General features: G+C 37.9%; 1 protein-coding gene across 6 annotated transcripts in view; it reads right to left on the bottom strand.

Annotated features, from left to right (window-relative positions):
* NCKAP5 (NCK associated protein 5) overlaps nt 1-17,195 on the bottom strand; it is an 845,077-nt gene that overhangs the window by 108,457 nt on the left and 719,425 nt on the right. For all 6 annotated transcript variants that reach the window (XM_070731175.1, XM_070731183.1, XM_070731191.1 and 3 more), the window contains 2 exons: nt 15,968-16,145; nt 11,803-11,881 (listed from right to left, as the gene is read on the bottom strand). In XM_070731175.1, the coding sequence (XP_070587276.1) occupies nt 11,803-11,881; nt 15,968-16,145 (257 nt within the window). The remainder of the gene's footprint in view (nt 1-11,802; nt 11,882-15,967; nt 16,146-17,195) is intronic.

A 17,195-nucleotide genomic window follows, 5' to 3' on the forward strand; every position in this document is an offset into this window, starting at 1 on the left:
TCCAAACACAAACCAATCCTTCCTCTGTGCATACACCTTTTCTGAACTGCTCGCCATCACAAACAAGTTCACTCAACTGGTTGTCATTTGTCAGTTCCGATGTCAGCTCTGATATCAAAATCCCTGAGGTATCCGTCGCTCGATTTCTCCTCTTTTCTCCTACGATCCCCGATTCCTCTGTTATGTCTCGCTATTTCTTCAAAGCCACCACCTCTCCAAGCTTAGAGGCTCACTTGCTTGTCAGCTTTCAGTTTCATCAATTTAACATTGTAACACCCATTCTCTCTCTCCACTGATTATCGTAGCTGCTTCACACTTTCCCCCCTCCTTTATAAATCAGGCCGCCGGGTCTCTAAACCTGGTCATGATAGCTGGTTTCTTCTGAACTGTTATGGTGGGGGATCGCTCTTCTCCCTGCTATCCCTGGTACATCCCCTATACACTGGCCACTTCTCCACAGCTTCGCCTCACCTCACTGGCCTCCAAACCTAGAAAATTGGGAGTGTGAACAGAGCTCTGTTCTTCTGCTCTGCACTGCCACACCAACCTGGACATTCCTCAGGCAGAAGCTATTTTAATTGGGATCTTAGCGTGCCACACTTTAAACTATTTTACTACAAATTTTTGTATTGTGGGAGAATGGGAGGGGGGTTGTTTGATGTTGCTGGCATGCAGCCATAACATATTCTTTCTAGGAAGCCAAGGTCATCTTTTGCTCTGCATCTCTGCACCTGCATGGAAGGAGATGGGTAGACTTTGTAAGCATGGCAATTGGACAACATGATGGATTTGGGGATGTGAGAGCAAGGACTTGAACTTTCAACTGGGTGTGGTGAAACCCAGAGAATTTTAGATTCTGGTTTCACCCAGCTGTTAATAAATTTGATATTTGAGGAATACTTTGCCTCAGATTCTGATTTAGTTTTGGATGCTATTTCGATCCCTGACATTAACCCGAATCTCCCTTTAAGAAACAACCCAGCTACCCTGAAGCTTTGGGCAATGTTTGGGGTCTGGAGACTCAACATTGACCCAGTCATGGGTGATGTGAAAACTCAGGAAAAGTGGGTTGAATCGGGAGATGGGGGTGCTTAGTTGAAACACATGCAATCGGCACCCAACAATCCAGACGATGAAAGACTACTCCAGAAGGAACAGGATGCCATGGATGCTTGGCACGTATCCTCCCTGAGTAAAGCAACCCTGCCCCAGGTCCTGGAGACAGCATTGCCTGGAAGTATGGGGACCCTTCAACTGCATGGGGAAAGCCATGGTGTTGGTGTGCAATTCCAAGCGATAGATTCAGCAGTGATCAGCTGGGCTCAGACCACGAGCTATGGTTGGTCTGATTCACTGGAGGTTAGGACCCTGCAATCACCGCCTGTCAGATCCTGGATTGGGTGAATGGAATAGTTTGGGGACCCACGTTAAAAAACCTTTGGGACCAGTGCTACATGGCCAGCACCACAGATGAAGTTCAGAGAGCATGGAGGAGTGTTGTGCAGAGGAAGTTACCTCCTGTGGGCTTTCCTTCCTCCTCTGCCATCACAACTGATGGAAGCAGCAATTCCAGAGTGGAGTAATGGAGTGGCCAGAGTTTGATTAGCCCCATGCTGGCTTTTGCCCCCTAGCCACTACAATTGTCATTTCAGGCGGGACCAGTAAGGCACGCATGGGTTGGCGAAGAAGTCAGTTGCCCACTGTCTTCATGCCCTGGATGCTGCCCCAACTAGGCTGACCTGAACTCCCTGTTGGCAAACTGTGCCCTGGCAACCGTGGCACCACCTCAGTCAGGGGATTCCTGGGCAACTATGGGGCTACCTTGCCCAACTGATGGCTGGCCAGGAAGAAAATAAGAGGGACCCTGGTTTAGGGGCAGGAGCAAGGCTGATCCAGAAGAGCTGGAATCGGTAGATGAACCTTCCCTTTCCGTCCTCACTACCTTGACAGCTCTCGTGGAAGGCATGGGTATATTGCTCTTTGAGGAATACTTTGCCTTGGATTCTAATTTAGTTTTGAATGCCATTTAGAGCCCTGACATTTAGTATTTGTGGTTAGAAAGAATCAAAAGAATAGAGTCAATCATAGTTAATAATTACACATATATATGAACCTGTTCAGATCTTGAGATCAGCAGTACAAACAGTCTTAACGGTACCTTCACTTTCCCAAGACCATTTGTTGAATATACAGATAAGGATTTCCTAGGGGCAGATCCTTTGAGAGTGGCAGAATAACACAGTTGCAAGGGAACTTGGAGGTCTTCTAGTCCAACCTCCTGCTCTGGCTGGAAATCCTCTACCATTTCAGACAAATGGTTATCCAATCTCTTCTTAAAAACTTCTAGTGTTGGAGCCTTCACAACTTCTGAAGGCAAGTTATTCCACCGATGGTTCTAACTGTCAGGAATTTTCTCCTTAGTTCTATGTTGCTTCTTTCCTTCATTAGTTTCCACCCATTGTTTCTTGTCTTGCTTTCAGTTGCTTTGGGGAATAGTTTGACCCCTATTCTTTGTGGCAACTCCTTACATATTGGAACACTGCTGTCATGTCACCCTAAGTCCTTCTTTTCATTAAAGGCATACTGCTCCCATTCACTTTGATTTCAGGAAAGGAGTCAAGATCTCCCTCTTCCACCATGCTTTTTCAGTCTGAACTGGCTGTGGTCTTAACTTCTTAAAATGAGACCACCTTTGCTTATATTTTCTCTTTCCTTCTTTCTAATGGTTAGGCATCTTCAGTAACATTTGAGTATGGCATATAAATGCCTTAACTAAACAACCAAAGGCTGGCAAAAGATAGAAAAGAAATAACCTCTTAAAATCTTGCCCTTATTGCTATCTAATATATAAGCGTCCTAATAGGTGCTCTTAATACATGGAGAGAATACTAATCTACAATAAGACAGAGATGGGTAATGCAAGGACCGACTACTAGATTGGAGGCTGCACATAAATTGTTTATTATCCTCTCCTCCATAATTTCTAGAGTTGTATTAAGCAAGAAGAAGAATTTAATCACCTTCCTTTTGGTGACCTCTTTCCTTGGCAATTGCATTCTTGATATCTGTTCCAACAGCAGATTAGCCAACTATTATAAGCTTGGGGGATTTTTTCCCTGGAAAGAAATTGCATGAGAACAATATTCATTTATCTTCTCTGAGAGATCATACAAACAATTCCTCAATCTGTGCAGTAACAGGGTTAGCAGTGCTGCCAAGAGTATAATGGGGGTAGGAATTGCAGAGAATGTGCACCCACAATGCAACACATTGGAGACCTCGGAGGGCTATGGGGTTACCAACACAGAAAACCCTTAATGGAATATTAACAATTGTGGAAATTGGACAAGCACTGCTATCCATCTGCTGACCTGACATAGGCTACTTTAGGTCCAAAGAGTTGCAGTAATTGGAAAAGTATACTCTCCTTTCTCATGAAGCAGACAGAAATCCGATCAGCTTATTAAAGAAAGCTACCATTATACAAAGTACCTTCACAACATGAAATGAAGATGTAGATAGAGATGCCAATGCTTTTTACAGGCCAAACTAACTGTCAGGTGCAAGAACTGAGTTAAAAGCGGGCTATAGAGACAGGGGCAGAATTAAAATGACAACAGACTCAGTCCTGATTGGCTGACAGAGAAAGTCAACCTATCCTGGATGATAACTCCACCTACTATGGAAAATAAATATGTGCTAACAGTAAACATACTTTTTCAGTCTTTTCTTAGCCCAAAGTCATAACGGAGACATAGCAACCATGCTGGAGTTCTCCCGATACTTACAGAATTATGAACAAATTAAGCTAGAAACGCACACATACACCTCCAAAACAGCCCAAGAAGCATGGCAGAATATTCCATATATACAGAAGTAGCGTTATTGGAGGTAAGACTAAAAATCTGAAGCAGGAGAAGGTAAAGAAAACAGAGCAGTTTAAAGCCTGAACCAGTGTATTTCACAATGCAGAATTTGTTCCAGGTCCTGCCTGTATAACTAAACAATGAAGTCAAAACCCTTATACAGTAAAAATACCCCTATATACTAAAAATGATGCACAAGAAATATGCACCTGGAATTTCTGTACTTTGTAGGAATACAAAACCAAAAAAGCCATAAAATCATAAAATTGGAAAATCCCCTTTTCTAAAACCTTTGAATTAGACTCATTGAGAGGAAACAACTGGAGAGAGCAATGATACCTTTCAATTTGACCAGCAATGCTCCAAATAGAAATATTTCTAGAGACAACCTTATATAATTGATGAATAAACTATAATTGACATTTCATATAGTCTACATATAATCGGAGAGGGTATAGGCACACATCTTGATACCATGACAGGTATCTATCTATTCATGCATTTGTAAAAAGCAGGGTTATATATTAAAAACTTACATTTAGGAAGGATTTATTTTTTTGACCAGGTGGGCAAAAATAAAGGAAAAAACATATTAATTTACTATACCATATTTGATATAATGTAATTTCTAACACACACACACAGAATGAAGAATGGACATTTCTTACTCAAGTTAAGCAAGAATAGAATTCTTTAATATAAGCTATTAACGGATGATTTTTCTATAATGCTTAACAGTTCTTTAATATACAGCTTCATTCTTCACTTTAGAATCTTTAGCATCACTTTGTCTCTGAACTTTCAATCAAATTATATGTAAAACTCTTGGATCAAAAAGTTTCCCTTTGAATTTTTCATCAACTTTTCCTTTCCTTTTTAGAAACTAGAGGTGTGGTCTGAAAATCACCATCATTATTATATGTATCCCATTTCAGAGACATATCCTTACCTAAACAGAGAAGCAGAACAATCACAGGTGGGCAACAAAGTAAGAGGAAAAAGAGCAACTTTCAACTTTCTACCAGTTCCCATTGACTTTCCTTCTGGGAAGCTGGCAGGGAGCATTGGAAATGATAATGATGTGACCGTGGCCCAAGTGCAGTGGCACAGCAATGCTGAAGCAAATAAAACTTTGTCAAATTTCAATCCCATATGAGTAATGGGTCCCAGATTTTAGGTGCATTCTTTAAGTAAGCACATAGGAGGTACATTGTAAAGAATTACTGGTCTATGATGCACTGTTATGCCTAATTGTAGGTTACAATCTACAAACACGAAGGTGTTAGGAGTAAGTAGATCAATAGCTCTCAATTTCAATTTTTTAAAAATGAAATTCAGCTCAACAATTTCAATGAAGGATGTAACCAAAACACTGTTATTAACAGTTGTTTTTAATACGTTTAGCTTTATAATGTTAATATGGATTTTATGCTGTTTTAACTTTTGTTTGGCAGCCGTCCAGAGTTGGTTATAAGATGGGTGGTTACATAAATGTTTTGAATAAATAATTTAAAAAAACAAAGGCATATATAAGATAGACTTTTCTTTCCTGATGAAATTGTTTTAAAATTAAACCGTTGAACCTTTTGCAGTGTTTTTCTTAAACAGTGAAAAATGATGTTACAAGAAAATGGCTTCTATAGAAGGTAGAATCTACCTGGCAGATGTTTAACAATAAATTTAATGGACTGCAGAGCTCAAGTACAGCATACAAAAGAAGCTGTCACTTCAGTTTTTAATTCTGGGGCAAACACTTGTATTTCTGATTACAGGGAGAATTGTACTTGGGTTTCACTTAAACCTTCTTTTTGCTCCTTGATCTATTTATTTCCCTTTTAAACCTCAATGGAATACATATTTATCTAAAATCAATGTACACTGTATTTCTGGGTAATATATTCTAGAAGAGCTTCTTGCACAGAAAAAAAAATCTGTATCATCCAATGAAATTTATACAATGATCATTCACGTTCTTTTTTTACTGTTGTTATATACAGATACGTATGGTATAGAACGCTGGATTTAAAGAGACCATTGTAATGATTCCTTTATGTCTCCCTTCTGCAACTAAGCACAAAAATTGGATTATATCCCATTTTCTCTAAGTAGACTTATGTTCTCACAATATTTTCTCCCTTTCTATACATAAAAATCATCATATCTCCTGAAACTTGCTCCCAAATGGTGAATTTAGATTCTTGTGTGTGGAGAGTATGAAAATAATACATTTTGGTAATAGATGCCATTCGGTTACTGGTTCGGCCCGGTCTGTGTATACCAATAGTGGCAGCCACTTGGTTTGGGGAACCAGTAAGAGTGGCAGCGTTTGGCTTTTCCCATCTGTAGCCATTTTCATGTTTTCCATCCTTTGCGCATGCACAAAGCTTTCTGTGCATGTGCAGAGGATAGAAAAGCACATTGTGACATGGCACGCATGCAAGCAAAGCACATGCTGTTGAATCAATAGAGAAGGTTTTTGTATCTTTGTTTTATTCTGTATGCCGCCCTGAGTCCATTAGGAGAAGGGCGCCTTACATCATCATCATCATAATAATAATAATAATAATAATAATAATAATAATAATAATAGTAGTAGTAGTAGTAGTAGTAGTAGTAGTACTAGTAGTAGTGGTAGTAGTAAGCAAATTTCACCACTGATACCATTCCATGGATGGACTCTATGGAAGGTAAGTCATATATACTAAGACAACTGGTATAGCATTTTTTGCAAAAACAATCAATTAAGCTTAAAATAAAATTAGAAACCCAGAGACTTAACAAATGAAGGCAAATATACGTGTCCCAGGATAATGTTGCAAACTGACCCAAATTGGATCTTTCAACAGAGACTTAAGAAATTGCTTATTTACTCTTGCAGTTTCTAAATTCATTTTTTAAACAGGTATGGAATATCTATGGCTGACTCAAAATTCTCCCTGCTGTAAAAAATATCTAATGATTTAGAATGTTTAGAACAATAGTTTAGAATCTTATTGCGCTGTATTCTCAGGTCCTTTTAAAGAAAGACTAGTCCTAGAATGTATTAGAATATTTGAAACATCCGTACGTACATACATAAATATATTTGAAAAAAAAAATGCTTGGAAACCATTTATATATAACATCAGAGGTGGGTTAATCCTGGTTTGCACCAGCTCTATAGTACTGGTAGAAAACCACTGGTGACATCATGGAGCTGGTTCTGTTGGTGCCTATCCGTGAACACCACCATGCTTTTTTAAAATATTTTTTCAGGGGGGGGGGGATATTTTGCAAATTTTCAGCAATGCATATATGTATGTGCGAAATGTGCGCATAGTGCGGCCCCATGCAATGCGGCAGGAAGTAAACCAGTGGCGAGGTAAATTATAACCCCTGTATGTATGTATGTATGCATGTATGTATGTATGCATAATATTATATCATCCTGATAGTTAGATGATAGATAGATAGATAGATAGATAGATAGATAGATAGATAGATAGAGATATATGTGTGTGGTGTGTGTGTGTGTATGTGTGTAAAACATATCCATCCATCCATCCATCCATCCATCCATCCATCCATCCATCCATCCATCCATCTATCTATCTATAATTGAACCAAGAATATTCAATTGTGATAAATTACTTCAGAGTCATAAGTTGCATGTTTGCTAACATGTCAACCATATAGACACTGGTACCTCTACCTACAAATGCCTCTTCTTATGAACTTTTCTAGATAAGAACTGGGTGTTCAAGATTTTTTTGTCTCTTCTCAAGACCCATTTTCCACTTACAAACCCGAGCCTCCAAAACTGTAACCGGAAAAGGCAGGGAGAAGCCTCCGTGGGGTCTCTCCAGGAATCTCACGAGAGGAAACAGGGCCGGAAAACGCAGGGAGAAGCCTCCGTAGGGTCTCTCTAGGAATCTCCTGGGAGGAAACAGGGCCGGAAAAGGTGGGGAGAAGCCTCTGTGGGGCCTCTCTAGGAATATCCTGGGAGGAAATAGGGCCTCCACCCTCCCTGTGGTTCCCCCAATCGCACACATTATTTGCTTTTACATTGATTCCTATGGGAAAAATTGCTTCTTCTTATGAACTTTTCTACTTAAGAACCTGGTCACGGAACAAATGAAGTTCGTAAGTAGAGGTACCACTGTATTGTACCAATTTAAGTATTCAATAAAAAAATGATTCTTTGTCATATCGATATTTTTCACTCTTAAACTGTGCACACACTCCATTTTGTTTCATGAAAATGTTTTTTTTTTCAGGGTATAAAAGTGAAGGAAAAATAATGGCTCATTAAAATGTGAAAATAAAACAATATATCATAATAATCTTTAAATTAGCATTTCAAAGCAACTCCAATTGGGGAAAAAGTTAGAAACGAAAGTGTATAAAAGCATATCAGATGGGATATGGGATTCCCTTGAGAAAAAGGTAGCAAACATGGATAATGTAAGAGATTGTGAATAACAAACAAAAACCCGTGTGATATGCTTTGGAGTTTAAATTTAAGCCAGTGCTCAGAACATGTGAAAACTATTGTGTGCATGTATTTGTTGTCTTTTTTAAAAAGGAGAACACATCTTAAACTCGTTAAATGCTTCTACTGTGTTAATATGGTCGTTCATTTATTTACTATTAGTTATTTAATATTAAATTATTAATTTCCATTATTAAAATATTTATTTATACTCTAACTTTATTACTTTTATAAACAAGTCCAGATGGCAAGCATATCTAATACTCCTTACTCCTCTCATTTTCAACAACCACCATGTGAGGTGAGTTAAACTGAGCGAGTAACCGGCCCCAAATCATCCAGCTCAGGGGTGTCAAACTTGCGGCATCATGTTGTCATCATGTGTCATATCACAGCCTTTGTCCCTTTTGCTAAACTGGGCATGGTGGGCATGGCCAGCAGGTGATGCATCCAGTCCATGGGCCATGAGTTTGACACCCATGTTGTGGCTTGTTTTTCATAACTAAGGCAGGACTAGAATTAGTTTCCTGGTCTTTAGCCTATTGTGTTAACCACTATACAAACTTCTCCATATATTAGCAATATAATATATCCGAGTATGCGGAAAGGGGCGGCATACAAATCTAATAAATAAATAAATAAATAAATAAACAAACAAATAAACAAACAAATAAATAAATCTATTTATCTCCAGCAAGCAAAAACAAAACAGTATATATTATTGACATAATTTGCATTAAAATATTTATGACCTGGAAGAAAGCATTTAAAAAAACACACTCTCAGTGAAGTGAATGAAATTTGTTGTGTGTCACTAAAACACATTTATATATACATTTGACAATTTAAAAAAACCATGAATAGTTCAACTATTCTGGGTTGAATAGGTAGAATTGTATCTATTATCATAATGGTGAGATGATGTATTATGTTCATCACAATACACAGGGCTTGGAGTTTTAGCTGACAGTTAAAATAGCATAATTTACAGAAGATTTTTCATTGTGCACAGAGAGGTATCTCCATAATAGCTGTTTATTAAACTTGCAGAGAAGCTTAGAACTAAAACAAGGAGATTATTGCTCTATGTCTCACAACATAGATTGTTTTCCCTAAGAGGTTGTGGGAAGTGATGAATTTAGGCTAGTGCATTTAAATATTTGACTAAGTAACTCCTTAATATCTTCAGAGAAAAGTTTGAAGGCAGGCCATGCACAGCTTCCAATTACTAAGTTACTAGTTCCTGGTAATTGACAATCATCTTTCAAACTGTGTTATGACACTGAAGTACATTTTGCATGAGTGTGTAGAATAACTAATGTGTGATAGATTTTTAAATCTTTGATTCTGTTTCCAGCCGACTCTCTATTATAGTCTTATAAACTATTGGAAAAGTCTTTCTCATCCAAGGCAGAATGGTTTCCTTAATCCTTGACAGATTTATTTCTAGGAAAGAGAAATCCATTCAAATCAGTTGCAGAAATGCCAATTCTGATATGAGGGCACCAGACCTTCCAACATCTTTCTTCCATTGCTCTCATTACTCAGTCACTGCTCAAGATTCTCTAGTTTATTTGTTACTCATAATATAGAACTGTATTGTTTTATAGAAAATTTTACTAAAAGCCAAAACGTCCCATCGGAAGAGGGATCAAACTTAATAGCTTTATGAAAGCTTGGCTACTCAAGGCATCATGTTGTGTTCTCTGACATCAGAAATAAAACAAGATGTTCCGTAAAAGTTTCTGCAAATGGATACCAAGTACAATCAATGCATTAAAAATAATATTCTTTTATTTGGCAACTAATTCAAATCAATATGGATCTGACAACTAATTCAAATCAAAGTAGAATGCTATGAACTATTCCTCAACTCTGCGATCTTTTTATATGTCCAAATATATACATATAGACAGCCCTTACCAAGGGAAATAAGATTATGTTTATAATCTTATTCCAGTTTCCTTTTCTTTACAGACAGACCTAAATGTGAGGTCACAAAGTCACTTTTTTATTACTCTTCTAAAGGGAAATTGTTGCTACACAAGGCAGTACTTAAATGAGGACTACCTGTACTACCAGAATAAGTTAAATAGGTCTTGTTTTGGTGCTTCATTTGTAGCACAGCATAGAAACAAAAGCAGAGTGGCAGATAGAAGCAAAAACAGAACCACTGGTCATAACAAAATGCTTAATAAATTAGAAAATTATTTGTACCTAGCTAAGAAACTTCTTATTAACAGCAAATATGGCATTTGTGTTTTTTTTAAAGCAAAAACTCTAAAGCTTTAGAGGTAATTCCGTAAAGTAAAGAACAGCCATGCTTTGTCTAAGTCACACACTGCACAAACGATAAAGGAATACATACAGAGCATAAGAGAGGAAGACGAGGAGAAAATAGCTTGCTTTTCTTCCATAAATTAGACTATGAAGACTTGCATTAGAGAAATGGTGACTGAGTTTTGATTTGGTAAAAATATGGATTAGAATGGGGCGGGGAGAGATTAAAATATGCCCAATGATAAAATAGCCCCATAACTGTTTCCCTGTTTCTCTGTTTGTTTAGTGGACTTGGGAGATGGATTGGTGGATGTGAAATATAGAAAGAGTGTAACGGAAATGAAAGGGAAGCTTGTTGCATAAATGGAAATTTGTGACACAGGCAGATATACTTCAGATCCACCTCTTCACCTTTATTTTCCTTTTTGCTAGGGTTATTTTCTCCCCACTTCCTGAAAATTAGGTCTGATGAAAAAGAACACTGACTATTTATGTTTGGTGCCTATTCGGTATGCCACCCAAATCATTCCATGAAGTCCAATATCATTTTTTCAACAAAAATACAATTTTTTTTTCAACATACTGAAAAAGGATGTGATGAAAAAACTCTTGAAAGCTAATGTTTAAATTAGTAAAATGAAAATCTCAAATAATGGAGGGAATTAGCAGCTGGGGAAAAGCATAGGAGAAATAGACTCCAAGACTACAGATCTAGGCCAAAATGATGAAAAATGAGTTTGGATGGATCTATGGTTTATATGGTTAATATTGTGATACACATTTCATCATTTGTCCTGTTGTTCCCCTTATGGATTTCCACGTGCAGTAACATGCCCCTATGGTTATTTCTATAGAGATTCTCAATCATCCAAGTCATGGTGGTTTTTCCAAAAGGCAACTAGATTTTCCTGGTTTTTTTCCACTACTCACCCAAGAAGCTTCTTCAGTTCTATCGGATTGGTGGGAAAATTCTAGGCTTTGAAGACTTAAGAGTAGAGAAATGGTGACCACATTTTTCCTGGATAATAATAACGTTGCATTTAAACATACTCTGTATTTAAAGTTTCTTTATCTATAGCTGCTATTTGAAAAAAAGTGTTAAGAAATTCCTGTCTAATTGTCCTCAATTTATTATGATTCAGTTGGTTACATAAAAAAAATACACAGTTTAATTTATTAGTTTACCTATTAAATGATTTTGATTTCTTGAATCTGGGAGATTATCTTCTGCATCCTCTTGAAAGTTTTCTCTTACTACCTTGACCTGCATGACATTTAAAAAAAAAATCTCTTTCAAGTATCTCTTCCAAAGAAAACAAGATAAAAGCCAAATGATTTCAGAACACACACATATTATTTTTGTTTTTTTGCTATCACCTTAGTGATATTTTAATATACCTTCCAAATCACACACAATAAGAATTTAAAGTCACTTCATCCTGTGATTAATGACTTCTAAATTGGTTCTAAATGCTTGAATAAAAGCAACATCATGCAGCTATCAAAAACAAATTTTGAAGACAAATAATCCTTAAAGGAAAAACATCTTCTATGATTCATTTTAACAAAAGCAAAGGAATAGAATTAAATCTCATGAAAGCACACAGTATACTACCCTCTGTGAAAATATCATGTGTCATGATATTCATTTTTTAATTATTATTATTTATTAGATTTGTATGTCGCTCCTCTCCGCAGACACGGGGTGGCTCACAGCAACAATAAAACAATGTACAACAAATCTAATAATTTAAAAAACACTAAAAACCCCTTATTAAAAGCAAACATACACACAAACATTCCATGCATAAACTGTCTAGGCCTGGGGGAGATGTCTCAATTCCCCCATGCCTGACGGCAGAGGTGGGTTTTAAGGAGTTTACGAAATGCAAGGAGGGTGGGGGCAGTTCTAATCTCCGGGGGGAGCTGGTTCCAGAGGGTCGGGGCTGCCACAGAGAAGGCTCTTCCCTTGGGTCCCGCCAAACGACATTGTTTCGTCGATGGGACCCGGAGAAGGTCAACTCTGTGGGACCGGTCACTGGGATTTCTTATAATAACATGAGATGTCCATGAAAAATATCGGAGGAATTGTCTTCTTTATTAAAATTACTTATGCCAATAACTGCTGACAAAATTTTATCATAGTGCAATGCGTTGTTGTTATCAGAGGTGGGATAAATATAAGCAGTGATTTATAATGTTTCAATATTCCACACTCTGTACATTAAATTCCATTTTATTTTTTAAAATGTATTTATTAAATTTTTAATTTTTTTCCGTTTTAAAAACAATACATAATCATATTTACATTTTAGATTAATCAATTTGGAAAGGAAAACCCAGAATTACCAAGATATAATGTCTCGTCTAATTCCAGGTCATCTGTAGAAGAATGATATTGGAACAGAATAAATAATTTGCATTGCCCTTGGGAATGGCTGTTTCGCCCATTGGGCGGTGCAAAAAACCGCCCAATGGGAAAACTGGAAGTTCAGAAAAACGGACTTTTGGTTTCCCCGTTGTGCTGTTTTTCACACTCCAGAGGCATCAGGGAAACTTCTGAAGCCCAGGGGTGCGAAAAACAGCCCAATAGGCAAACCGGAAGTCCATTTCCCCAAATTTCCTGTTTGCTTGTTTTTTCACCATCCCAGGCTTCAGTGAGACCTATGTGCATGCACAGGAATGGGGGAGATTATGGGCACACATGTGCAGGGGCAGCATGAGGGTGCACCTGTGTGAGGGGAGGGAATGGGTGTGGGCATGTGCATATGTGCTAGCACACGCACACACCCTTTTGGCATGCAAACCAAAAAAGGTTTGCCATCACTGCACTACACTATATTACAGGGCTCTCCAACCTTGGCAACTTTAAGACTTGTGGACTTCAACTCCCAGAGTTCCTCAGCCAGCAAAGCTGGCTAAGGAACTCTGGGAGTTGTAGTCCACAAGTCTTAACAGTTGCAAGGCTGGAGATCCCTGCTATATTATCCTATTATATTACACAAACACACTCACAGAGAACCATCTTTATCCTTGTCCAGTAAAATAAAGTGCATTTCTTAAAGATATAGCTGAATGGCTAGGATAGCTAAACGGCTACGATTGCAAAGCCCCTATTAAAGGAGACAAAAATGCTTTTAAATTACTAAGCCATTAAATAAGAAGAAAGTTTTAAAAGAAACATTAATATTGGTTTGTTTTCACACCAGCCCCCACCCCCCAGCCACCCCCTCCCTTTCTTTCTGTACAGTGAAGATATACGCTAAGCTGTCAGCACCATGTTAAATGGGGCATAGTTAAATTGAGTGGCTGTGATAAGGGGCTCTGCTTTGTTATCAAAGTTCTAGATCAGCTGGATTGAATTTCCTGCATATGGCAGTTTTCCAGACTTCCATTCTTTCTCTTCCTTTCGGTGACATTGCAAGGGCAGACTTAGATATGCTTATAATTTGTGGTTTTATAATGCAGGGAACATCTACATTTTCAAAGAAAAGACGATACTATAGAAGCTAGAGGCTTTCATTAAAAAAAAAAGGCAGTGAAGGGGGAAAAACAATTTTGTAACACAAACACATGCACGTACACACAAGTTTTGGAAAGGTTCTTAATGGATGACCTTGCACATCTTCCAGGAAAGGCTTTATTTGCATGAAAGTAGATAAAAATATGTGTATAATATTCTGAGGTTGATCGTTTTGTCATTAAGCATCATAAAACTATTTGGATTTTCAATCCCCATCAGGTGGAATTTCTACGTTACATTTTACCACCGCACTATATAATCTGAGAAATGGGTTCATATTTCAAATCCTATCAAAAAATAGGATTGTTTGTTTGTTTGGTTTTGTTTTATATAAGACCATAGGAACAGTGGGCTTTGTAAAACAGACTAAAGGAAAGCAAGCTGACATGCAGAACAAACATCTTTCACTTGTGCTTGATGAAACAGTCTATTGGGAGCAGATGGTGTCCCCAAGGTTTATTATGTGTACTTCATTCATGAGATAGTTCTTAGAAAGCAATCTGTCTCTTAGCTAGCTATTCTAAATTATTCAGAACTTTTAAAAATGGATGTGTGAGTTTTTCCCAGCCATCTTGAGTGCTTATATAAACAGAAGGGTGGGGTATAGATCCGACCTAGGTTATCTTGACTTACAGCCATTCGTTTAGTGATTGTTGTAACTGTTTCACATTGCAGCCATTGGTCACATGATCAAAATTCGGACACTTGGCAACTGTTTCATATTTATGAGGCTTGCAGTGCTCATTTTGTGATCTTCTGAGAAGCAAAATCAACAGAGGGAAGCCAGATTCACTTAACAATTGTGTTCCTAACTTAATGACTGCAGTGATTCACTTAACAGCTGTGGGAAGAAATAACATAAAATGGGACAAAACTCACTTAACAAAGGTCTTGCTTAGCAACATAAATTTTGGGGTCAGTTGTGTTCATAGCTCGAGGACTACCTGTAATAAAAAAAACCAAACCTGTTTCCTGGAAAGGGACCACACATTATATCTTAATATAAAAATATGGCTTCTGAGGAATCGGGGGAGAGCACATACCATCTCCTATACACCAGACTCCATAGTGAGATTGTCATGATCCCTTTCAAAAACATACATGCTGATTCCAATCCTCTGTGCATCTAGTTCTGCTGTTAAAGAAGCCTAGTTCAAGCTCTTGCATTCCTACAGCAGCTACAAGTTGCAACAGCAAAATAATTGGGAAACCATTTCTCATTTCAGATGACTGTCACATATGCTTCCCAATAGACAAAACCCAAGTTGTGCCGTTTTTAATTTACCAAGTCACCTCCAAATGTCTAACTAGCAAAACCACTGCACCTACTGTAGGTAGGGTTAAGTAAATATTCAAAACAATCAACATTGCTTTTTTGCAATATTTGAAGCGGCAGATAATAGATGCCTAACCACCATTTCTTGCAAGGTATTCCTTGTGATATCTGCTCCCTTTGAATCACACAATGGACTTTGATTTTAGTGAAAAATGACATGGAATTGGCACTGCTGTTATTATTTTTATCTCAATCTGTTTCAATTACTTCTAAGAGATAAAAAGGGTTTCTGTGTAATTTTCAGGGTCTTGCTTCAAAGCACAGGTGGCCCGAACAAATTTTAAAGCAGGCTGAGTCAGTTTGTACTGTTTGTTAGTCACTGAAATAGTATAATCGGATTCCCTAATCAGATCATTGGATGTTGACATTAATCCATCAGTCCCCAGTTCTGAACTGTGTCCTTTCACCATACATGGGCATGTACCTTGTAGTAATACAATAACAGTCAGGAAGAAAGGAAATTGTTAAGGGAGTCTCCTCTTATTGCTTACCAAGGTCTCATTTGGTATTTCTATATCAACCTTTGTTTTGCTGTTTTTCTTCTGGTTTCTTTGAGTATTGACGGAGTTGCTTGGAAGAGGAAAACCCTGGGATATGCTCTTCGACACGCTCCTGTAGGAAACATTTTTTGATCCACTTTCTGTCTGCTGGGCTGCCTTCTTATCAACTCTGCAGGTAGAAAGTGATTCCTCTGATCAATTACGTTGCCCTTCTTCAATCATTCTACCTTCCCTTCTGCTTTTGATGTTTCGTGAAACCACCCTTTCTCCCCCTTTGGACTTCTGAGTGATAAATGTTGCTAACTAGCCTTGATCAAATCTGTCACTTGCAATTTCAGAGACAAAATTAGAGTCGTTGTTCATGGGTAATGATTTGCTTGAAATTTTCTAGGACTGCGAGCCAACTTGGAAATTATTGTACAATTATTTCTGGGTGTCTTTTTGACCTGAAATCCGGGAAGCGGTAAAAGTAATTACTTTTGTGGGTTATCTGCTTTGTATACTAACAATCTGCAGCCAGTTACAAGGGGGCATTAAAGAGAACACAAAGGCAGATGCTGCATGCTTAAAAGAAATCTCTCCGTGATGCATGTATTAAATAAAAATGCCATGCTTAAAAACTGTATTCGTTTTAATAAGGCTGACTATTCTTTAATTTCAAAGACCACTGACCTGGCTAACAAAAAGCAGATAGAAATGATCAGAGCAGCCATGTGGAGCTGTTTTTATGGGGATATGTCACTCTATTTGGCAGGTGGTGGTGATGTTTTGCATGTGTGAACGCACATCTGCATTATAAACAGCTGTCTCCCTAAAAAAAGAAAAAGAAAAACGAAGCGAGAGCTGGCTACGAATCCTCTCCCAGACATGGCAGTATTTTTATGGGAGATTCCTACTTTCCCTTTGAAAAATGGAGCAACCCTGTGATCCCTTGTCAGCAGTCTGAAATACCGCACCTCCGCACAGGCTACCCTTTCTGAGATTGCACTGTTTGATCATGTTCAAAGCTAACAAGCAAAATTATCAGAACATAGCTGTTTCTCCCCCTCCCCCGGTTATTTAAGAATATGCAATTTCCTACAGTCTTGGCCGAGATCAATCACAAAAAAAGCAAATTACAATTGTCAAGCAACAATTTGAAGCTGAAGAACAATCAATGCAGAAGATAAAGTTAACTCTCCCTTTCCAAAATAATAAAAAGGATGAGAGACAAACCAGG

Source organism: Erythrolamprus reginae, chromosome 1, assembly GCF_031021105.1.
Source record: "Erythrolamprus reginae isolate rEryReg1 chromosome 1, rEryReg1.hap1, whole genome shotgun sequence".
Taxonomy (NCBI): domain Eukaryota; kingdom Metazoa; phylum Chordata; class Lepidosauria; order Squamata; family Dipsadidae; genus Erythrolamprus; species Erythrolamprus reginae.